Source organism: Scyliorhinus torazame, chromosome 15 (genome assembly GCF_047496885.1).
Source record: "Scyliorhinus torazame isolate Kashiwa2021f chromosome 15, sScyTor2.1, whole genome shotgun sequence".
NCBI classification, from domain to species: Eukaryota; Metazoa; Chordata; class Chondrichthyes; order Carcharhiniformes; family Scyliorhinidae; genus Scyliorhinus; species Scyliorhinus torazame.
Genome location: NC_092721.1, coordinates 176,593,313 through 176,618,086, shown reverse-complemented (window position 1 = coordinate 176,618,086; position 24,774 = coordinate 176,593,313). Strand labels below are relative to the sequence as shown.

Genomic DNA, 24,774 nt, shown 5'->3' with positions numbered 1-24,774 from the left:
CCCGCCCAGGGAGAACGTGCAGACTCCGCACAGACAGTGACCCAGCGGGGAATCGAACCTGGGACCCTGGCGCTTTGAAGCCACAGTACCTAACTACTTGTGCTACTGTGCTGCCCTTCAATAGGACTTCCAAAAATTATATTTTTTTAAAGATCTGGAATATTTTATGGATGTTACTGTAACAGGTTCCCATTGAGTTGCTAACTTTATACAAATAGGGGTTCAAATGCTGCCGTATTGCCTTCACTCAGTGAGTTGCTTTGCTCGCACCAGCTGACTGCGAGTTTGAATAAAGTTGAGTGAAAGAGCAATGGCGGCGCCCAGTGCGAGTAGTTGGAGCTGGTTCGTGCCACTCGCCCTCGGTGTGACCCTGTTAAAGTCTCTGCTTATCCCAGCTTAGTAAGAGCTGCCCCGGGCACGGGGGTCTAATCGTCAAAACTAATTTTTAAAATAAAAGTATTTTTCGCCGCACGGGTCCGGGGAGAGGAGCGGCCTATAGCAGCTGTTATAAGTGCTGTTTTTCTAAATGAGACTTGCATCAAATGTTTCCGAAAACGGGCACGCGTTTTAAGGGTTATATCTTAACGCTAAAGTTAAAGGACAGGCGTAAGCGGTGTATTTAATTGGGGATTTTTCTAGTTCTCTCCATTGCAGCAGCCATTTAATTTCAGTAATTCGGGTAATGGGTATGTCCACTGCCTTACCCAAATCCACATTCTTGTTTGTACCTGTGGATTGTGACTGTAAGGTACTTAAATTGGGGAGGGGAATAGTCAGAATGACTGACTAAATCTTGTCCACCCATGGATACACTTCCCCTAGACATTGATCTAGGATTATTTTCTTCTTCCCTAACTAAGGGATTCCAGTCCTCCATCTCTACCCAGGTAGCATATTTCAATACTCTTGTAGTTTAAAGGGCACCCAGCCTGTAAGTGCATCTTGCCAGGTCAACAAGATCCTATCTGGTGCAAAGCTGTGGGCCTAAACTGCCCCTTCACTGTTTATATGAGTCGGTGCAGTATCTCACTGCCAAATACATTTATCCAGTGGGTCATCACGGTGGAATGAAACCAAGTTGTAATTCATTTATGTGAAATGCCGTTTTTAAACAATGACTCCTAGTTCCAGATTCTCCCTCCAGAGGAAATATCTGCTCCAAATCCACCCTGTCATACCATTCAGGATCTTAAAGGTTTTGATCAAGTTGCCTCTTATTCTTCTAAACTCTATTGGATACAAACCTAACTTCTCCAATCTCACCTCAAAAGACAAATCTGCTCATTCCTGGTATTAGTTAGTCACCCTCCTCTGAATTGTTTCTGATGCATTTGCATCTTTTTGTCGATAAGGAGATCAGTACTGTACACTATACTCCAGATGTGGTCTCAACAATGACCTGTATGACAGAAGCATAACTTCTCTATTTTTGTAATCAATTCCCCTCACAATAAACAACAACATTCTATTAGCTTTCCTAATTACTTTCTGTACCTGTATACTAGCCTTTTGTGATTGCACCAGCTCACCCAGATTTATCTGCATCTCATACTCTGCAATTTCTCACCATTTAAATAATAAGCTTTTTTTATTCCTGCCAAAATGGACAATTTCACATTTTCTCACACTATACTCTCATTTACCAAATTTTTGCCTATTCATTTAACCTATCTATATCACTTTGTAGCCTCCTTGCGTCCTCATCACAATTTACTTCCCTATCTATCTTTGTATCGTCAGCAAATATAGCAACCAATACCGTTAGACCTTTCATCCAATTCGTTTATATAAATTGTAAAAAGTTGAGGTACTACATGAAATGAATGAAAATCGCTTATTGTCACGAGTAGGCTTCAATGAAGTTACTGTGAAAAGCCCCTAGTCGCCACATTTTGGCGCCTGTTCGGGGAGGCTGGCACGGGAATTGAACCGTGCTGCTAGCCTGCCTTGGTCTGTCTTTAAAAGCCAGCGATTTAGCCCAGGGAGCTAAACCAGCCTCAGAAAAGAGGGTGGCACGGTGGCGCAGTCGTTAGCACTGCTGCCTCATGGCGCCAAGGACCTGGGTTCGATCCTGACCCCAGGTCACTGTCCGTGTGGAGTTTGCACTTTCTCCCCATGTCTGTGTGGGTCTCGCCTGCACAACACAAAGATGTGCAGCATATTTGGATTGGCCATACTAAATTGTCCCTTAATTGAAGATCCCTGTAGCTCACCGCTTGTTACATCCTGCCAACAAAAAAAGACCCATTTATACCAACTCTTTATTGTTACATAGCTAATCTTCAATCCATGCCAATATGTTACCCCCTACACCATGATCTTTTATTTTCCGCTGTGACCTTTGATGTGACATCTTATCAAATGCTTTCTGGAAATCTTAAGTACAGTACATCCATTGCTTCCTTTTATCCAAAACACATGTGGCTCCTTCAAAGGATGCCATTAAATTAGTTCAACATGATTTCACTTACCTGGCCACATCCTGTCAATCAGACCTTCCAATTATCCCATCTCTTTGTTTCTTGCTGCTCAGCCAAATTCTCAAACAGGTCAGTAAATTTCCTCAATTCTGTGACCTTCAATTGTAGTCACTATGAGGGATGTAGCCGAGTGCCTTCTGGAAACCCATATACATAGCATTCATAGGAAGACCTATGACCACTACTCCAAAACGTCAAGTCAGATTCATCAGGCATGACCTTCCCTTTACAAATCTATTCTGTCTCCCCCTGATCAGCTCAAAATGTTCAAGTTGTCCAGTCACTGAATCTTTAATTTTGGACTCTAGAAATTTCCTGACAGCAGATGTTAAGCTAACTGTTCTATAATTCCCAGACTTCCCTCTCTTACCTTTCTTAAGTAGCAGAATTACATTCAATTTTCCCATCTAAAGGGATGGTTCCTGAATCAAAAACTTTAGAAGATTATAGTTAGGATAGCTGTAATGTTCTCAGCTACTTCCTTTAAAATGCTAGAATGAAAACAATCTAATTATGCGGGTTTACCATTCTTTAGTGCTTATGTTAATTATTTTGAGTCTCTGTCCCTGATTCAATATTAGTTTTCTTGGGATGTCCAGTATGTTGTTTTGTTCCTCTACTGCAAATAATGATGCAAAGTTCAGCACGTTTACCACTTTTTTATGTTCATTTATAATATCACTAATCAAATGTTAAAGGACCCACATTGCTTTTAACCACCCTCTTTTCCCTTATGTACTTGTAAAGGTATTTTGTGTTGACTTTGACATCCTCTGCAAGTTTCTTTTCTTATTTTATTTTTCTCGCTCTTACTATCTGTCTTGACACCCTTTGCTGCTCTTTGAATCTTTTCCATTTGCCTGGTCTGTTATTTTTGCCATTCCTGTGTACCTTTTAATTTTATGTAGTCTCTTCTTCAGTTGTATGTGGTAATTAGGTATTTGGGAATTTTGGTAAATTTGGTAATTAAAGTTTATGCTCCTTAGGGGTTTATTTTTTTTAAATAAATTTAGAGTACCAATTCTTTTTTTTCCAGTTGAGGGGCAATTTAGCATGGTCAATCCACCTAGCCTGCACATCTTTGGATTTGTGGGGGTGAGACCCACACAGACACGGGAGAATGTGCAAACTCTACATGGACAGTGACCCAGGGCCGGGATCAAAACTTGGGCCTTGCCGTCGTGAGGCAACCGTGCTAACCACTGCACCACCGTGCTGCCCCCTCCTTAGGGATTTAAACTGGTTCCATATTGTATTCAATTTTTTTATACACCTCCCAACTGATCATGTCATTTTGCTCATGAATAATTTTCACCAGTTTACTGTGGTCAATCTCCATCTCTTGCAATTGAAGTTAGCCTTACCTGAAGTTTAGCAGTTCTTTCGCATCTCCCCCGTTGCAACTTTAAGCTCAATCATTCCATGATCACACTTTGATAAACGTTTACACACCATTAGATTGTTAACTTTTATAGTTAATATTTACAGCTTGTTTAATTGATTTGCAGCTGTTCTGCAGCAAACGTGACCAGCTGATTAGGTGTATTTATCATTTCAGTAATTTGGGAGTTATGTCACTGATCTATTTCCATGAAATGCTTAATTATTATTTGACTGTTTCATTTGCAGTCATTCAACAGACTTTGAAGTCCACAGAAACTGGCTGGCAATTACTCACAGTTTACCTGTTTCACAGTGGTATTATGAAGTAAGTCTTTATGCTTTAAATGTAGCTTTATGGTATATGAAGGATGAGGGTGTTCAATGTGCAATGACAACTCAGTCATTTCTTTCATAGAATCCCTACAGTGCAGAAGAAAGCCATTCGGTCCATTGAGTCGCACCAGCCCTTTGAAAGAGCACCCTAACTAGGCCCACTCCCTTGACCTATCCCCATAACCTCACCTAACCTTTGGACACTAAGGGAAATTTAGCCTGGCCAATCCACCTAACCTGCACATCTTTGGACTGTGGGAGGAAACCAGAGCATGTAGAGACGGGGAGAACATACAAACTCCACACAGATAGTCACCCAAGGTCGGAATCGATCCAGGGTCCCTGGCATTGTGAGGCAGCAGTGCCGCCCCTGTCATGTCCTATCAGTCATGATATAAATGAGAACGATCATTTTATTTGATGCATTCAGAGGATCTTCATTTCTGCTCATCATAACATCCAATTGTTTATTATCTGGTTCCAGACTTATTCTTTCTCCAGAAACCCTTTCCATGAACTGAACGCTTTTATGTGAAAGCTGCAGCCGCAAGGTTATCTTCTGTTGGCTTAGACCTGTGACCTCTTACCTTACCATTATCATTTAACTTGACATTATGTCCTGAATTTACTGCTCCTGAGACAAAACCCATGTCCGCTTCCACCTAAAAGGACAAAGACACATCAGAACACCACTACCTGCAATTCCTCTCCAAGTCATTCACCATCCTGACTTGGAAATATATCGCCATTCCTTCACTGTCGCTGGGTCGAAATACTGAACCCTTTCCCTAACAGAACATTGAGTGTACCTACACCACAGGGACTGCATGGTTCAAGACCATCACCTTGAGGACAATTGGGGATCGACAATAAATGCTGGTCTAGCTAGCGATGCCCATATCCCATAAATGAATAAAACAAAATTGTGAACGTAGATGCCTCTTTGAAGTCTCCTCCATTTACCAGGGTAAAATGTAAAAATTGCTTAAATATTTCTTTGTGATTCAGTGCTCCGATGCTCGGAATCAGCCTTTTCCCTCCCTGTGCACCACCTCCTGGTTTTATTTCCTGTTTTATGTCTGCGTGATGAATCTGTTCACAGTACTTGAATTGCATTTAGAACTATACATCGTACAGTTCCAGTTGTAAAGGTAACGCCTGGAATATTTCTAAATGATTAAATATGGATGGTTTCCAAGCTAGCACAGTGGTTAGCACTGTTGCTTACCGTTCCAGGGACCCGGGTTCGATTCCCGGCTTGGGTCACTGTCTGTGCGGAATCTGCCCGTTCTCCCCGTGTCTGCGTGGGTTTCCTCCGGGTGCTCCGATTTCCTCCCACAAGTCCCGAAAGACGTGCTTGTTAAGTGAATTGGACATTCTGAATTCTCCCTCCGTGTACCCGAACAGGCGCCGGAGTGTGGCGACTCGGGGATTTTCACAGTAACTTCATTGTAGTGTTAATGTAAGCCTACCTGTGACAATAATAAAGATTATATTATTATACAAATATAGTTTTCAATTGCAGGAGGATTAGTGGGCACAGTACGCAGCTGCAATTCAGTCCTCTTTTTAAAACCATGCATTCTGTCCTTATTCTTCTAATACTTTGATATCAAAATAGAATATAGTTAAACAGAAAAACTTACAACAGATTGGAAAGCATCAAACTGGAGTTTCTCTACAGTTCAGATGACACAAACATGGGCACTGTTGTGACACCACTGGGAGGAGGAAATCATTATACCATAAGCTTACATGCACATAAGTAGTTCTTATTTTAAATGTGGGACAGTGTAAACTGTAAGATTTTTAATATATTAATGGATAATATCAAATCCAAGTAACAGTAAAAATCTTAAGAACAAAACATGGCTTTAAAATGGTGACTGAATTACTTTTCCTCATCCTGATCCAATTATCTCTTGCCCTTGAACCCTTCTTCACAAGTAATAGAGTTGGTTGACTCCCCTTATGAAACAAAAAGTAAAAGGGAGGCTTATGGTAGATATCGAGGGCTCAAAACAGCAGAAGCCCTAGAGGCGTATAGAATGTGCAAGAGGGAACTTAAAAGGGAAATTAGGAGAGCAGAAAGGGGATGTGGAAGGATACTGGCTGGTAAAATAAAGGAAAAACCTAGGTTGTTTTCCAAGTACATTAAGGATTAGAGGAGAACTAGGGAAAGAGTAGGGCCCATTAAGGACCACAGTGATAATTTGTCTGTGGAGCCGGAGGATGTAAGTAGGCTTCTCAATGAATATTCTGTGTCGGTGTGCCTAGTGAGACGGATAGTGTGGATATTCAATTTGGATAAATGTGAGGTGATACACTTTGGCAGGGCAAACATGACAAGGGAATACATGATGAACAGGACACTGGGAAGCACCGAAGATCAGAGGGACCTCGGTGTGCGTATACACTCTGCCCTTAACGGTAGCAAGGCAGGTGAATACAGTGGCTAAGAAGGCACATGGTACACTTGCCTTTATTAACCAAGGCATAGAGCATACACAGAAGATGGCGCCGGAGCTAGGCGACTCTCTGCGAGCTCTCCCCAACAAATCCACTTTTTACTTAACTTATACTCGTTCTAATCTTTTAAAATTTAATTCTAAGACTAACATTACTATTAACCTCTCTCTTTTATCTATTCTTGCCCTATTATGTATTTTCTTTTCTTCCCTTTTCTTCCCATATACTTAATGATCTGAAAAGTACTTTTCACTGTACCTCGGTACACGTGACAATAAACAAACCCATCCATCCAAGAGCAGGGTGTTCATGCTGGAACTGTACAAAATGTTAGTTAGGCCACAGCTAGAGTAGTGTGTTCAGTTTTAGAATCCACATTATAGGAGTGATGTGTTAACACTTGAAAGGATGCAGAGGAGATTTACCAGTACACAGTTTAGTGCGCTGGAGAGTTTTGGCTATGAAGAGAGATTGGATAGACTGGGGTGGTTTTCCTTGGAGCAGAGGAGACTGAGGGGGGACATGATTGAGATGTATAAAATTATGAGGGGCATAGATAGAGTAAACAGGAATAATCCGTTCTCCTTGATGGAGGGATCAATGATCAGGGGGCATAGATTTAAGGTAAGGGAAAGGAGGTTTAGAGGGGATGTGCAAAAAATACTTTTTCACCCAGAGGTGGTGGGAGTCTGAAACTCGCTTTCTGAAAGGGCGGTGGAGGCAGAGACCCTCACAATATTTAAAAATTATTTAGATGTGCACTTGCGATGCCAAGGCATACTAGGCTATGGGCCAAGTGCTGGAAAATGGGGTTAGAATAATTAGATGGTTGTTTTTGACCAGCACATACATGATGAGCCGAAGGCCTTTTCTGTACTGCACACCTCTATGACTCTAATGCTATGGGAAATCGATTGGTAAATGCAGACAGGTCAGACATTGAATGTAGATTTCAGATATTTATGGTAAATACATCTATTTTCAAGGTGGAGGCAGATAGACTCTTGACTAACAAGGGAGTCAAAGGTTATCGAGGAAAATCCCAAGGCTTTTTACACGTACATAAAAAGCAAGAGGGTAGCCAGGGAAAGGGTTGGCCCACTGAAGGATAGGCAAGGGAATCTATGTGTGGAGCCAGAGGAAATGGGCGAGGTACTAAATGAATACTTTGCATCAGTATTCACCAAAGAGAAGGAATTGGTAGATGTTGAGTCTGGAGAAGGGGGTGTAGATAGCCTGGGTCACATTGTGATCCAAAAAGACGAGGTGTTGGGTGTCTTAAAAAATATTAAGGTAGATAAGTCCCCAGGGCCTGATGGGATCTACCCCAGAATACTGAAGGAGGCTGGAGAGGAAATTGCTGAGGCCTTGACAGAAATCTTTGGATCCTCGCTGTCTTCAGGGGATGTTCCGGAGGACTGGAGAATAGCCAATGTTGTTCCTCTGTTTAAGAAGGGTAGCAAGGATAATCCCGGGAACTACAGGCCGGTGAGCCTTACTTCAGTGGTAGGGAAATTACTGGAGAGAATTCTTCGAGACAGGATCTACTCCCATTTGGAAGCAAATGGACGTATTAGTGAGAGGCAGCACGGTTTTGTGAAGGGGAGGTCGTGTCTCACTAACTTGATAGAGTTTTTCGAGGAGGTCACTAAGATGATTGATGCAGGTAGGGCAGTAGATGTTGTCTATATGGACTTCAGTAAGGCCTTTGACAAGGTCCCTCATGGTAGACTAGTACAAAAGGTGAAGTCACACGGGATCAGGGGTGAACTGGCAAGGTGGATACAGAACTGGCTAGGCCATAGAAGGCAGAGGGTAGCAATGGAGGGATGCTTTTCTAATTGGAGGGCTGTGACCAGTGGTGTTCCACAGGGATCAGTGTTGGGACCTTTGCTGTTTGTAGTATATATAAATGATTTGGAGGAAAATGTAACTGGTCTGATTAGTAAGTTTGCAGACGACACAAAGGTTGGTGGAATTGCGGATAGCGATGAGGACTGTCTGAGGATACAGCAGGATTTAGATTGTCTGGAGACTTGGGCGGAGAGATGGCAGATGGAGTTTAATCCGGACAAATGTGAGGTAATGCATTTTGGAAGGGCTAATGCAGGTAGGGAATATACAGTGAATGGTAGAACCCTCAAGAGTATTGAAAGTCAAAGAGATCTAGGAGTACAGGTCCACAGGTCATTGAAAGGGGCAACACAGGTGGAGAAGGTAGTCAAGAAGGCATACGGCATGCTTGCCTTCATTGGCCGGGGCATTGAGTATAAGAATTGGCAAGTCATGTTGCAGCTGTACAGAACCTTAGTTAGGCCACACTTGGAGTATAGTGTTCAATTCTGGTCGCCACACTACCAGAAGGATGTGGAGGCTTTAGAGAGGGTGCAGAAGAGATTTACCAGGATGTTGCCTGGTATGGAGGGCATAAGCTATGAGGAGCGATTGAATAAACTCGGTTTGTTTTCACTGGAACGAAGGAGGTTGAGGGGCGACCTGATAGAGGTATACAAAATTATGAGGGGCATAGACAGAGTGGATAGTCAGAGGCTTTTCCCCAGGGTAGAGGGGTCAATTACTAGGGGGCATAGGTTTAAGGTGAGAGGGGCAAGGTTTAGAGTAGATGTACGAGGCAAGTTTTTTACGCAGAGGGTAGTGGGTACCTGGAACTCGCTACCGGAGGAGGTAGTGGAAGCAGGGACGATAGGGACATTTAAGGGGCATCTTGACAAATATATGAATAGGATGGGAATAGAAGGATACGGACCCAGGAAGTGTAGAAGATTGTAGTTTAGTCCGGCAGTATGGTCGGCACGGGCTTGGAGGGCCGAAGGGCCTGTTCCTGTGCTGTACATTTCTTTGTTCTTTGTTCTTTGGTAGGCAGGTGGAATGTGGAGATGAGGCCACAATCAGATCCGCCATGATCTTATTGAATCATGGAGCAAACCTGAGGGGTCGAATGGTCATCTCCTGCTCCTGATTTGTATATTTGCATGCCATCTGTCCTCTTGGTTGAAAGAAGAAAATTTGGTGGGTTTTATTTCAATCTGCCTATTTAGATTTACCTTGGACATTCCTGCAAAAAATATAGACTATTACTGTTCACCCATAAATTGTATTTGGCTATTCAATAAACAAATTGTAACAAAACCTGTCTATTGCCTCCTTGACTATCCCCCTGCAAAACCTTTAACAGAAGCTTGTTAACAATAATTTCTGTTGAGTTTGTGATGGAAGGTGGATAGAAATTTGTAAAAAGATGAATTTAAATGGATAAGGGAAAGAAGCAGAATTCAATACATTGCACTGTTCAGAATCACTGTATGCATAGTGGGTAAAATCTATAGCTTTCTTCTGCATTGTAACTTTATATGATTGTATAAGACCATTTATAGTAATGGCCATTAGCAAAAATAGTCATATAACCAAAATCTTCTCATGATATTTGCTTGATTTCAATAAATAACATCTTTTAGTTGATCCAATAATTAAGTCAAATGTAACTTTTATTTTCTTCTTGTTCTCTATTATTTCTAATCCTGTTTTTTCTCTCCACCCCCCCCCCCCCCCTCCCCTCATGTCAAATGTAGGCAACGTCACAGTGGACTTTGGACTATCCACCATTTTTTGCATGGTTTGAATATCTACTCTCCGCCGTTGCACAATATTTTGACAAGGAAATGCTGGTTGTCCAGAATGTTAATTATGCCAGTAACGCAACAATCTTATTTCAGCGACTCTCCGTTATCCTCGTGGATGTAGTATTTATTTATGGAGTAATGGAGTATGTCTTAATATTACCTTAATATTTATTTTTTAAATGCTCGTGTTAGTTATTAGTTGTATAGCAAATATGAACATTTGAAAAGTTAAATATCAGTAATCATAAAATATTTGTGAAACTACCAACTTTGAGAAGTGGAGGATCACTGCATGTTTAAAGTGTTGATTTAAAAAAAATTTGTTTTGCTCTTCTGGCCTGAAAGTGCTGACTGTTTTGAAGATATGGTTCTTTGGATACTGGTACTATATTGGTACCAGGCCCAAATGGCCATTCTTCATCTTTTGTGTCAGTAGTTTATTCAACAATGAGAGAGTGTTTCTTAAGCATAGTGAAGCTCATCTGATCTCCACACGTGCACTTTCCAGCACAGAGCAGCCTAATGATGTTGCAGCCAATTGTACTATCCCAGGCTGAAATCAGCTAACTCAGGATTGAACCCTGGGACTTTTATGTGGCTTAGTATATCACACTGTGTAATGCATTAGCTACTGAGCCATTGGAGGAGTTCCACTTTAATTATTTATAATTACATCAAGTCAGCCAGTGATATGACTGCTTATCTTTCAAACAAAGGTGAACTGTCGGTCTCAAAAAGTATCTGGTATTGCAACTCATTTATTACACCTCAGGGGGGAGCGTTCTGTTTGGCTTCATGTTTTGAAAGAAAACGCTAACAAGAAAAAAGTCATGGTTCCCGGTGCCCAGTCATAGCTGATGAGAAATGCATATCCCATCCTGATTTCTGTGTCCTGGGATTGTCGATGAGGGTAGTGGCACATAGGAGACTAATCAGCAGCCATTGTTTTTAAAACTATTTAATAGTAATCCCCCACTAAGCTGAGTTACCAATCCAGTTACACTGTTAAAGAGGGAGCTGGGATGGAGTCCAGGTAGTTCCCACACAATCTGTGTAAGTTCCATATTCCCAGCAGCCAGCTGTAAAATAATGTTGTTGGAAGATTGACAGCTCATCACCATCCATATTACATACGAATTAGTAGCGGAAGTAGGCCACTCTACCCCTCGAGCCTGTTCCACCTTTCTATAAAATCATGGCCAAACTGATTGTAACTTCAACCTCACATCCCTGCCTACACCCAATAACCTTCCACCCCTTGTTAATCAAGAAACTCTCTAATACTGCCTTCTGCTTCCACCGCCTTTTGAGGAAGAGTTCCAGACCTGCGTGACCCTCAAAGAAAACATTTCTCCTCATCTCTGTCTTCAATGAGTGACTCCTTCTTTTAAACAGTGACCCCAGGCTCTAGATTCTCCGACAATAGGAAACATCCCGCACAGTTAACTGCAATTGAAAAGCAATTCAAAACATGATCCCCGAGGGGAAAGATGTGTGTTAAATCATTGCACTGTCCAGTTCTCAGTAGAATAAAATGGAAAAGGAATAGTCAGTAAGAGCACTTTTATTTGTCCTTTTTTAAAGGTGTTGCAAGTGTGTAAATAGAATAAAAGAGTCAAAGGAAATAATGGAGAGACCAGCTTTTATACTTGCAGCGCTGCTACTTTGGAACTTTGGATTACTGATTGTTGATCGTATCCTTACATTATAAAGCACATCCTTTAAAACAACTAAAGGATAATAATGCACAGATTCAAATGCCTTAAGTTAGTTTCATTTTCCTCATCATGACGAAACATTATCGGTGTTCCTAGCTAATTTTAGTCAGTAAATATGACGTGCCATAACTTATATTAATGTATAACACTTTAGTCTGTTTTATAATGGTAGAGGCTGTGGGCATATTTCTTAGCGAAATTTATTATTTTAAATCATTACCACCACACCATGGGCAGTGGTAGTAAAAATGAGTTTACTTCAACAGCACTATACATGGAGGACTTTATCTGATAGTTTTGATATCTTTATTGCTTAACAAAGGTGTACAACTTGCAAACCTAGTTGTCAATATTTTTAGTGGTATCCTGACTAACACCACTGCCATGGGGGTCATGGAATGTTAGGATGTTGAACACAACTTTCAGAAAAACTTCAGGACAGGTGCTGTGTTCCTTGACCCCCCCAACTTACGACACCATTTGGCACAAGCGGCCTCTTTCTGAAGATGTCATGCCCCCACCCCCGGCGACTAAAAGCATCAGAACATTGTTGAATAATCAAAGGTTCAAAGTTCATCTTGGACAGGCAAAAAGTACATGGAAAAGACAAACCAATGGACTCCCCGAGGCTCATTACTGGCTCCAATCCTGTTCAACTTGTGCACATATTATCTTCCAAAACTATCTTCTGAAAATCATATATGCCAATAACATCTGCTTCGCAAATCACGCCTCCAACTTCGACACCTAAACAAAGACTTAGCAGAACTTGAACAATACTGCAACACGTGGAGACTAAAACCAAGCCCTGTAAAAACAGAATCCAGCTTATTCCATCTTTACAATGGAAAAGCAAATTTAACATCAACTCAACATCCAAATAAATGGCATACCCTAGAGTGACTTTAGACAGGACACTGACTTTCCGGAAACATCTAAAAACGACAGCCTAGGTGAAGCCCAGAAATAACTTGATTGCCATACTAGCCAGCTCAACGTGGGGTGCTGCTACCACCGCCCTCTGAACCTCAGCACTCGTACTCGGAAGAGAATACTGCACCCTCATTTGGTAAAGATTATCACACACATACTCACACACACATAAACACACATTTGACACCAGATGACTGCTACCATGTGTATCATTGTTGGAACACTAGGCTCAACACTGCTCCCTGTCCTGGCAAGGATCACTCTTCCACATATCCGCCGACTTGCAACAACCCACAAAATTATAGAAAAAGTTTGCAATGCCCCCCATCTGCCACTTCATGTTGATCTATTTAGCCCACCCAAGGTATGACTCCCATCAAGAAGGCCAATCTAGAAAAACCCTCCCACACAAGACTTCAATGCAAATCCCACCTGGCAAATGAGTAGGAATCAATGGACGTGACAAACATGTACTCGGTCTCAAACCCAACCGAACAGCTGCCTGGTTTCAGCCTTCCAAGGAAAGAATGGTCCACCCTGAACAAGTTTAGGACCAGCCACTGCCCCTGCTTGGCCACCCTCCAGAGATGGAGCATTTGTATCAGCCCCCATGTGCTTGTGGGAGAGTGCAAACTACACACCACATCATAGAAGGATGTCCGATCCACAGACTCAGCTGAGTCCACACTCAACGCAGGAAGAAACTGTTTGGTTTAGGGACTTTGCATTCACTACATAAATAAATAGGACATTGTAACTTTCCAGAATGCCACATATTGCTCAGAAGCTACTTTGGAAAGGAATTTCCGCAGGATCAAATCTTAGGAGATTCACCTTGAATTACATTGATAGAGGACAGAGAGCAGATGTCCTTTCTCTGATTTGGATGTGCATGATGTGGGAAGAAGTGCTGACTTTAATTTTAAAAAGCTTCTGTGTTTGTATGCTTAATATTCCTTAACTCAAACCCAGATATTCATTTTCAGTACAATGGCTTCTTATTTGGTTTGATGCTTCTTTCCATTGCACGGATGTTTCAGGTAATTTGAGAAATTCAGTCCAATAACTAATAAATAATTGAATGCTATTCTCCTCGGTGTTTGCTCATCGTACACATTAATCACAGGAATGTGAATGGGCTTACACTCCTTAATGTTAAAAAAAACACAAAACTCAATAATTAAATATTTGGTTTTATTACAGGAAAGACATTTGGAAAGTGCATTACTATTTGCAATCCTGATGAACTTTAAGCACATTTTTCTCTATGTGGCTCCCGCCTATGTTACTTACTTACTACGTTCATATTGCTTCACTGCGAACACACCAGGTACTGACTGTTTTAAACAAATTGAAATAATGTACAGCTCTGTTTAGCCCTTTGACTTGCATTAAAATGAAAAGCAGGGAAGAATTACAGGGTTGGTGCCAAGGTGTGCAGAACAGGGGAGAAAAGTATAAAAGCAGCAAAGAAAGTGGAGCAGGAAATTACATAAACCAGATGTTGTCTTTTGTGAAATGATCACAAGATAATTACAGTTGAGGAAGGCCCATCTTCAATTCTTTCATCCATAATGATCCCAAAATGCCTCTTGCTATAAACAATTGCTCCTTAAAAAGATTTCCAGAGGGTTGTGCGACTTTGGAACTTTGCCTCAGAAGGGGGTGAAGGTGGGTTCATTGAATAATTTAAAGGCAGAAGTAGGCAGATTTCTTGTTAGGCAAGGAAATCAAAGGACATCGGGGTAGATGGGAATGTAGAATTTTAAACACAAATAGATCAGCTATGATCTTATTGAATGGAGGGGCCAAATTCCAACCACTAATAACAATCATCTTTATTGTCACAAGTAGGCTTACATTGGAAATGAAGTTACTGATGCCTTGCAAAGGCACTATAACGATATGATACAACAGAATGACTTGCTACGTGATGTCAGAGAGCGATTAATTATAATTAGTTTCAGAAATTTATAGAAAGTGTTTTTTTTTCTATCCATGATGAATATTCAAAAGGCTAAATCTTTAATTCCTGCTGAATACCATTCTTCTTTGTACAAGCTAAGCTTTATTTTGTTTTGTATTTCAGCATTCTGATTCATTTTGTGCTCTAATTTTTGTAAAGTAGGTTTACCGCAAGAAGCATTTTTACTGGCTGACCAATTCAGGAAAATTCTTCTCCCTCTTTCTCTGAGGCAACCAGCTTTGCTTGGGATACTCGTTTAGAGAAGCATTGACATCAAAATGTTTCATAATTTCCTCAAATATTTAACTAATTCTGCACTAAATGTTCTGATTATCTCAACTACAAAAGACACTTATAGTAAAGCATTGGAGACCCTAATACATTGTTGCATGAAAATATTTTTCTACTTTCATTCTAGTAATTTTGATATTACCTCTTTTTGTGAATTTATTCTCCAATAATACCATTATTAATGAAGCTGCAACAAAACTTCGAAGAACAGTTTTATTACTATACTTTTTTCTGGTCCTAATGTTAGGCCTAAGAAAAAGTGGATGTGTAAACTTGTTACGTTAATCTCTTATGTTTTTATTCTCTGTTAACAATTAGTCATGACATTTTTTTGATTGTTAATTTAGCTGTCTGACATTCAGTCACAGTGACCTATTCAAACTGACTATCCTAATATCTCCACTCTGTGTTTATGTGAAAGTATTTATTTTTAAAAAGCAAGCAACGTTGGAGCTGTCTGATTTTTTTTTTAATGGGTATGGATGGTGAATATTATCTTTTGGATTCAAAATGCCTCGTCATTTAATTTTGTCATTGCTTGGCTTGTAATTAATGAAACATTTTCTTTTGTAATGTCCTCAAATCATAATTTGCCATTATTGTTCCTTGTGTTTATTTTTAAGATGGATCTATCCAGTGGAAGAGTTTCAGCTTTTCCCGTCTTTTTGCCTTGGGATCTATAGTCTGTTCTGTTTTTGCTGTTTCCTTTGGGCCCTTCATAGCCATGGTAAAGATGAGCTTGATAAATTGAATTTAAAACACGCTTTTGTGAACTTTATATTTCACTGCATTTAAGATGTAATTTTGATGTTCGTGGATTCCCGTTGAGCATACTTTTATTTATATTGCGGGGGTTGTGCAGTTCTACACAATACCAGAAGACTCCAGTGTCAAACATGTTATTGTGTTTGTAATATGCGCTCTGTGGACATTAGCCCAAGAGCAGGAAGCATACTTGATATATTGGAAGATATCTGGAGAAACTCGTAAAGGGTTGCTGAAAATATTGACAAGGATGCAGCCACTTAAAGTAAGTGGCTGTGTATGGGGCAAACATTATTTTGGTCTTGAAGGCTATATGCAGGGTAAGAAACTAGAAGATAAAGGTCACAGGAGATACTAAAGGAGTCATTGGGCATACAGTAGAGGGCACAACCACAGATTCACTGTCATGGATGGATGAAGTTGACCTATTGCATGAGGTAGGTACAAGGAATGTTGCTTGATTTAGCACTCAAGGACATCCTCCCCAAAGGCAGCAACACATGCCTAGAAAGAGGGCATGCCTAGCTATGTTGAAGGCTGTGTGCATTATCTACAATACTTGGGAATAGAGATGGGAGAAGACACCGTACTTCTAGCACCCTAGCAGGGTAAGATTACCTAATAGTATCATGTCCCAAAAACGTTTGCCACTAAGAGTTGCACATCAACTTCGTTCACATCTCCTGCCATTTGCTGTTCGTCCATTCCAAGCCCTATATATGCTCACAGCTCATGCATACCTATTCTTCCGCATGGCATGCATTTAAATTGCAAATTATAGTTGAAAGCATGCTGCTATCCTTCAATTGCTGATGGTGTCATCAGGGATAATATAAGATCTTGAGAACAATTGTAATAACAATATTGCTGAAGCACCAGATATTAATTCTTGTTTCTTAACTGATGTAACTTCAGTTCTTTTACTCTTAATTTTGACCCTATGACAATGAGGAAATGACAATACGTGTTCAAGATAAGATGGTGTGTGAACTTGAATGTTGACTTGGAGGTCATAGTGTACTCTTGTGTCTGCTGTCCTTATCCTTTGATTATCTGCGAGGTGCTGTTGAAGGAACTTTGACATCTTGCAGCAGTATATCCTGCAGCAATGAGAGGTTGAATAAACTCGATTTGTTCTCACTAGAACGACGGAGTTTGAGGGGCGACCTGATAGAGGTCTACAAAATTATGAGTGGCATAGACCGAGTGGATAGTCAGAGGCTTTTTCCCATGGCAGAGGGGTCAATTACTAGGGGGCAAAGGTTTAAGGTGCGAGGGGCAAGGTTTAGAGGAGATGTACGAGGCAAGTTTTGTACACAGAGGGTAGTGGGTGCCTGGAACTCGCTGCCAAATTAGGTGGTGGAAGCAGGGACGATAGTGACGTTTAAGGGGCATTCTGACAAATACATGAATAGGATGGGAATAGAGGGATACGGACCCCGGAAGTGCAGAAGATTTTAGTTTAGATGGTCGGCACAGGCTTGGAGGGCCGAAGGGCCTGTTCCTGTGCTGTACTGGTGGAGAAGGTGGATATTTAAGCTAGTATATGGAGTACTGATCAAGCAGATTGCTTTATCCACGGTGGTGTTAGTTTCTTAGTATTATTTCAACTGTACTCACCATGGCAAGTCGAAAGTATTCGCTCACATATCTGACTTGTGCCTTGTAGGTGGTGGAGAGGCATTGAGAGTAAGGAGGTGAGGGAAGCTACTCATCACGGAATACCAAGCCTCTGAGCCTCTGGCCTGCTCCAGTAGCCGTGGCATTTGTGCGACAGGCCCATTTGAGTTTCTGATCAGTGGTCACCTTCCCTCTTCATATTGAGCTGAATATCAGCATATGTTTATCAGCATATGTTTAATTTGAAAATTAGTAATTTAAAACAAATGTTAAGATTTCATACCAAGTAATAGACCAGGCCTTTACTTAAAAGTATGCTCCTGAAGAAAATTTTGAGACCCAAGCACAGAATTCCCCAAGCTGTTTATTAATAGATGTTTCTTTCTTTCCCAGGGTCAGCTGCCTCAGGTGCTTGCACGACTTTTCCCCTTCAAGCGAGGTCTCTGCCATGCATATTGGGCCCCAAATTTCTGGGCTCTGTACAATGTGGTGGACAAAGTATTATCTGTCATTGGTACGGTCTGGTTACTCTTATCGGGCATTAATATATTAGACGTCTCAGACATTTAACATGTTCGTCTCTGAGATATTAAACTGTCAATAGTGAATGGGAAGAGAAATTAATTCTTTATCTGAACATTGAAAACCAATAAATACTCAGGAAATTATATTTTCACAGTCCTGATATTTACCAGATCGAAGTTAATTATCTCACCAGTTGCTGGTGCTATTTCTGTAACTATCATATTAAATTATTTTATCAAACAAAAAGCTAATGTTCCAAACAACTGACAGGTAATTTCCATTTACGGATACAGATGTAAAGTTGCAACTACTGGATCCCGCTAAACTTTCAAAAGCATCAATGACTGGAGGTTTAGTGCAGGAGTTCCAGCACAGTGTCCTCCCTTCTGTGTCGCCATTCACAACATTGGTCTGTACATTGCTCTCAATAATGGTCAGTACCAGCACATACTTTCTCAATGGAACATCATTCTTTGGTGTTTATGTTTTTGGCATTGGTTGATGCAAAGATAGTAATGTTCACTTTATGAGATGAGTTTCCTAGTTTTGTATTGATTTTCTGCTTTTAAAGCTGAATGCTGGCGTGAGTATTTCATTATGTGGAAAATGGCCAGTTGAGACACAAAATAATTTTAACCAATGTCTTATACCTTTCCATATCTCTTGTTTCAAGCCTGCTATTCTCCATCTTTGGCTAAGACCTCGAGGACCTAGAGGGTTCCTTCAGTGCCTCATCCTTTGTGCATTGGGGTCGTTCATGTTTGGCTGGCATGTGCATGAAAAAGCCATTCTCATCGCGATACTACCATTGAGGTATCTTACATTTGTTCGCTTAGTGGTGCAGTTCAATACCACTGTAGCACGTTTTGTAATATCAATAATGGGGATTCTGTTACAATGGCAGAAGCAGAAATATTTCACCAATATTAGATCATGATGTGAGGAGCCCGTCGGGAATGGATGGGGTAATGAGCTAGTTACAGGCATGTTCAAACTGCAAATATGCAGGGGTCGCAAGTCACTGGTAAACCAGCCCCAACGTCCTAGCACCTCAATTCTATGTTGCATTTCTCTTTTGCTGTTTTGACCTGTTTGTGTCTCTGGGGCTGGAGGTTTAGCAGTAGGTAGTGTTGTATTTTTAAAATAAATTTAGAGTACCCAATTCATTTTTCCCAATTAAGGGGCAATTTAGCGTGTCCAATCCACCTATTCTGCACATCTTGTGGGGTTGTGGGGGCGAAACGCACGCAAACATGGGGAGAATGTGCAAACTCCACACAGACCGTGATCCAGAGCCAGGATCAAACCTGGGACCACGGCGCCGTGAGGCAGCAGTGCTAACCACTGCGCCACGTGCTGCCCTAGTAGGTAGCATTGTTGCCTCATTGGTGTAGAAGGTCCGTTAGTTTTAACAACGGCACATGTGGAGCGGCACAGTGGTTAGCACTGCTGCCTCACCGCACCAGGGACCCGACTTCAATTCCCGCCTTAGGTAACTGTGTGGAGTTACCCCGTGGGGAGCAGGGGTTTCCTCCGGGTGCTCTGGTTTCCTCCCACAGTGCAGAGATGTGCAGGTCAGGTGGGGTTACGGAGATAGAGCAACGGAGTGGACCTAGGTACCTTGGACACCAAATATGCATGGCTGATTTAGGAATGAAGTTGTGATCTTGGTGTAGCCATTCATCCATCCAAGTGTTCATGCTTACATGTGATGAAAGCACAAATGCTGAGATACTGGAAAAACACTCGCACCTCTGGAACCATGTACCTGTACAATCAATATTGTTTCTGCGGGCAAAAGTGTTTTTTGGATGGGTTATAATAAATAGTGTGAGCACTTACAACCACCTAAAGTTCATTAATATGCTGTAATATATGTAGTATTACAATTTAATATACAAAGACTATTGAAAAGCACAATCATAGGTCTAGTATGGTATTTCTTTATAAGGGTTGAATTATTTTGCCCTTTTCAACATGAAAGAAAGCGATTTGCAATGACTGAAGGTGGTAATATAACTTGAGAGCGAAGATGGTGATCCTTCTGCAGAATCTTAAGTGCTCGAAGTAATAGGCTATTGAGTTGTATGATCATATTGAATGGTGGAGCAGGCCCGAAGGGCCAAATGGCCTACTCGTGCTCCTATTTTCTATGTTTCTATGTAAGCATCATGTACAGTTTTAACAGAACAACGATGCCCATGTCTGTACCAGAATTTTATAAACTTATTTCCACTTGTCTGTTACTTTTAACATTTTTCTAAAAGATAACTGACTCCTATCCTTATCTCATGACATTAAGCTGGTACTGGAACATATTCAAGAGACATGATTCCCTCACCTCCGATAATGAATTGTATTGTTGGAGTAAATCAGAAGCTGGACTTACGCTGCAATATTTTTCTCTTAAATCCTCAGCCTGTTTGCTGTGCAAAATAAAAACGATGCTGGAACATATCTCATCTTAGTAACAGCAGGGCATCTTTCCCTCTTCCCACTCCTCTTCACGGGGCCAGGTAAGGATAAGATGCTCATTTATATATTTTTTTAAATTTTGTGGATGCACTAAACAAATAGATGCATTTTATTCACTGATTTCCCCTCACTTTAAGAATTATATGAAAATATATTAAGCTTCTTTTTCTTAGTGGCTTTGCCAGGTAATGCGTTAAGATTTACAACCAGAATGGTAAGAGTCTTATAACTAGTTAATAGCCACCCAGCGTGAAACTCGTCCTGTGAGGGCCAGCGCTGGGGGTCGGTGGGAAGGGGGGAGGGGTGTAGTAAGGTTGGGGGGAGGGCAGCAGCAGGGCAGGAATAGAGCACCCCAAGGCTATTCATTAATTGATAGGCAGAATAGGCTTGAGGGATTGAATGGTCTGCAACTATTCCTATGATTGACTTGTACTCGAAGAGTACAAGAGTTCACCTGAGGAAGGAGCAGCGCTCCGAAAGCTAGTGACATCGAAACAAACCTGTTGGACTTTAACCTGGTGTTGTAAGACTTCTTACTGTGCTCACCCCAGTCCAACGCCGGCATCTCCACATCATGACTTGTACTCTGTTAAGCATTTGAATCCAGAATGTTTCTACCCTGTCTGTCATTAATATAAACCATAACTAGATTCTTAGAATAAATTTGATCACTTTGGCAGTGACCCGTTGCAACCTTGTAATTCATTTTCCATGTCTCATAAACATGCCACACAGTTAAAAATTAATAAACATGCTTATTTCTTTTCTGTGTACCGAGGAACCATTTCTAAATCAAAATCGGCCACAAGAGGTTTGCAGTGGGTAGTATATCTCACATTGAAGATATCATAGAGTTTGTAAACTGATTCCATACTTTTTGCAGGCAATGAGCTCAAAGGCATAGAACTGAGGCTACAATTATCGAGCCGTATGTTCGACTGTTCCCTGCAAGCGTGACGCCTTGCTGGCAGTATAGGGCTGGTGAATTTACTCTTGTTTGTCCTGCATTGTATTCCGTGCAATGCATTGGATTTGGTACTGATCTGTTATCCTTTATAGAGATGCCACTCAAAATCTGCCTCATGCTGCTGTTCACTGTATACAGTTTCTCTGCTTTGCAAGCTTTGTTCAGGTGAGTTAAAATGTATCTGTTCCTCTCTAGAAATCTATGTAAAACATTCTGCTGTAGAGATTGTGATAGTATGCGTTATCAATATTTAAATACAGTAATTACTGTTTAAATGGGAAGAAAAGCCTAGAGAGAGGAGTTTTGTTGAAATTACTACAACAGTTTTGTAAAAGCTCTATTTTTATCCACATGAAAAAACCTTCAAATCAAATGTCAAATGTCCCTCTCTTCTGGGCTGCCATAATATTACCAATAGGTAGCATTCCTGTGCTTCTTAGAGCAATTCCATATGAAATGGTAAACAAGGGTTGGAGAAATTAAAGACTGAAGATTTCCCCCTTGTTTTCCTTTTTATCGTTTTGTGGCTGAAGTGTGACTTCCTACAACCAATAAAAGAAAGTGTTAACTCAATGCATTTATGTATTTTCTTTAAGTAGTTTCTTTTCTATCCCAACCATGTTTAAATGTCCAGTTTCCAAATTATGTTGCTCCCTGTTGACTCAGGGATGATTGTGGAAACCAGAAAATATCCCAAGTCTTTTCCCAGGAACATTAGCTGAAATTGTTTGACACTGAGCTCCTTGGGACGGATGGCTAAACTTTTTGTCAAACAGAAAATGCTGGAAAAACTCAAGCAGGTCTGGCAGCATCCGTGGAGAAAGATAATTAACGTTTCAAGCCAGAATGACTTCTTCAGAGCTCTGAAGAAGAGTCATATGAACTCAGTGTTAACTCTGTTTCTCTTTCCACAGATAATAATCTTTATTAGTGTCACAAATAGGCTTACATTAACACTGCAATGAAATTAGATGCTGCCAGATCTGCTGAGCATTTCCAGCAGTTTCATTTTTATTTCCAATTTCTAGCATTCACAATGTTTTGCTTTTACCTTCATCAAATAGGTTGATTTGAAGGAGCACTTTAAAGGATGGAGAGGCTTAAGTGAATTCCACAGCCTAAAACAGTCCATGGTGGGGCAAAGGAACATGTTTTATTCTTCTGTCCCATTGCACATGGAGGTCCAAAGATCTGTTCCACTACAACATTTGACAAGTATCGCTCTTTATAGATGACAGGAATCGTTGGGAATGTACATCAGGCCTGCTAGCATGGCCTGCTGGGTGTCACGGTGGCAGAGTCGTTAGCACTGCTGCCTCACTACGCCAGGAACCCGGCTTCATTTCCGACCTCGGCTGACTGGAGTTTGCACATTCTCTCCGTGTCAGTGTGGGTTTCCTCCAGGTGCTCCAGTTTCCTCCCATAGTCCAAAGATGTGCAGGTTAGGTGGATTGGCCATGCTAAATTGCCCCTTGTTGGGGGCTACGGGATAGGGTGAGGGATTGGGCCTAGTTAGGATGCACTTTCAGAAGGTCCATGCAGACTCAGTGGGCCAAATGGCCTCCTTCACTGTAGGAATTCTGTGATTCTATTGGATGATTCTCACATTCATGAAGCAAGAATCTCTTGCCTTTTGGATGCTGATTGATCTGTTGTATATTTACAGCAATATTCTTTTTTTTTTAAAATAACTATTGTATATGAGAACTAATGCAACAATGGCATAATAATCTATCCAAATCAGTAGAGTTTTATCTAGAACCTTCGGACAGGGCACGGTAGCTTATCTTGGTTTCACTTCTTGAAATATAGTTAAAGCAATGTGGACACTCGCCAGTTCAGCTGCGCGTCATCTTGACCAGCAATATGTGCCTCATCCTGTTCCCACAGAAGTTCCGAATCCCACTTAAATATTTACAACTTCAAACGTTCAGTTTATTGAATTAAAGAGGTATATATGGTAAATCCACTGAATTTCTAACTGATCTTGTTACCTATCTAGGAAAGAGGGATCACTTCTCAGCCTGCCTGAATCCATCTACCTCAGCGGTCTTGTTCCCCTGCAAGTTATTTGTGAGATGATTTATCCCCTAACGCCCTGGCAGCAGAGGTTTCCCTTTGTGCCACTGTTGCTCATTTCCGTATACTGTTCGCTGGGTGTTGCCTACTCTTGGATTAAATTGTACATTTCATTCCTGAGGGAGCCACAGACTGACAGGAAGATGAAAGTACAGTAATTGATGGACAAAAAAGTTTTGTTTTATTTGGACATGTGAATATGCTGTTAACTTGGGAGTTACAATACTGGAATCATGGACACAGTACAGGAATCATGGACATGATACAGGAATCATGGATGTATTCCAGTGTTGAGACCTTAGCAGCTGTGATGCGTATCTTATTTTATTACAGGTTTTGAAAGCACTAGTGATGGGTGCGGCAGGATATTCAATTATGGATGTACTTTCAGCATCCTTAACGATAATTGCATGGTATTGTGTCATTGTTGATGTTTAAGATTAATTTAATTAGCCTGGAAAATTCTTTCCTGGTGATTAAAGATTTGTTCCTGTACGATTAATTTTTTTGTGTCATCCTACCCATGAATGCCATCAGATACTAAATGCTTCCACTGTATTTTGTTATGCAAAATTCAGCACCTTGAGACTATTGATGTTAAAATTATACGGATACTGAATTTTCAAATAATAAATCTGCATCACTCCTGCAAGAACCGCATTAACATTTTTTTACGTTGAGGTTTCCCTAGACCTCCAAACATTTATACACGTCTGTTCTTGGTTGAACATTTTTGAAAAAGATCTACTGATGTCTCAATAATTAATTTTTCGTAAGGCTCAAAAATGTTTCTACCAGCTTAGTGTATGTTTCCTGTTAATTTTTGTATATTGTACATTGTGAATTGTAAATGTAACCCAGAATGGTGTTTAAAAGCAAAATCCTGCAGCTATGCTTTGATATATCATCAGTGACTACAATCCAGAAGCAAAACAATTTGCTAAGTGCAGAATAAATTTATTTTCTTATTTTGTATAAAGGATTACCCATGAAGGTAGAAACATTTGATAAACATTTGAGATTGAATTATGTCAAATCGCGAAATTCATTTTATATCACTTATAATAAAGGAAATTGTTTTTCTTGATTGTTTCAAACCTCATTTACTTCAAATCACTTAAAGTAGTGC

At 40.7% G+C, this 24,774-nt stretch overlaps 1 protein-coding gene across 3 annotated transcripts; it reads left to right on the top strand.

Moving 5' to 3' along the window:
- The first annotated feature begins 271 nt into the window (after window positions 1-271).
- On the top strand, window positions 272-24,730 carry LOC140392015 (dolichyl pyrophosphate Glc1Man9GlcNAc2 alpha-1,3-glucosyltransferase-like). 3 transcript variants are annotated; one of them, XM_072477163.1, is made up of 13 exons: window positions 273-399; window positions 4,110-4,188; window positions 10,256-10,299; window positions 11,891-12,000; window positions 13,930-13,997; window positions 14,161-14,287; window positions 15,838-15,941; window positions 17,993-18,113; window positions 18,418-18,557; window positions 18,798-18,937; window positions 20,543-20,640; window positions 21,659-21,731; window positions 23,569-24,730. In XM_072477163.1, the coding sequence occupies exons 1-13, from the start codon at window positions 311-313 to the stop codon at window positions 23,801-23,803; spliced, it is 1,428 nt and encodes a 475-aa protein (XP_072333264.1). In that variant the 5' UTR covers window positions 273-310; the 3' UTR covers window positions 23,804-24,730. The 3 variants fall into 3 exon arrangements, with proteins under 3 accessions (XP_072333265.1, XP_072333264.1, XP_072333263.1); XM_072477162.1 differs by having other exon boundaries at window positions 10,256-10,449; XM_072477164.1 differs by lacking the exons at window positions 21,659-21,731; window positions 23,569-24,730 and adding an exon at window positions 21,483-21,650 and having other exon boundaries at window positions 272-399; window positions 10,256-10,449.
- The last annotated feature ends 44 nt before the right edge of the window (window positions 24,731-24,774 follow it).

Bases quoted from the DNA above. Each gene is read 5' to 3' on its own strand.
- LOC140392015 (XM_072477162.1), top strand. From the start codon at position 311: ATGGCGGCGCCCAGTGCGAGTAGTTGGAGCTGGTTCGTGCCACTCGCC. The intron at 4,189-10,255 runs GTAAGTCTTTAT...TGTCAAATGTAG, and splicing joins TTTCACAGTGGTATTATGAA to GCAACGTCACAGTGGACTTT. The intron at 18,938-20,542 runs GTATCTTACATT...TTAAATCCTCAG, and splicing joins ATCGCGATACTACCATTGAG to CCTGTTTGCTGTGCAAAATA.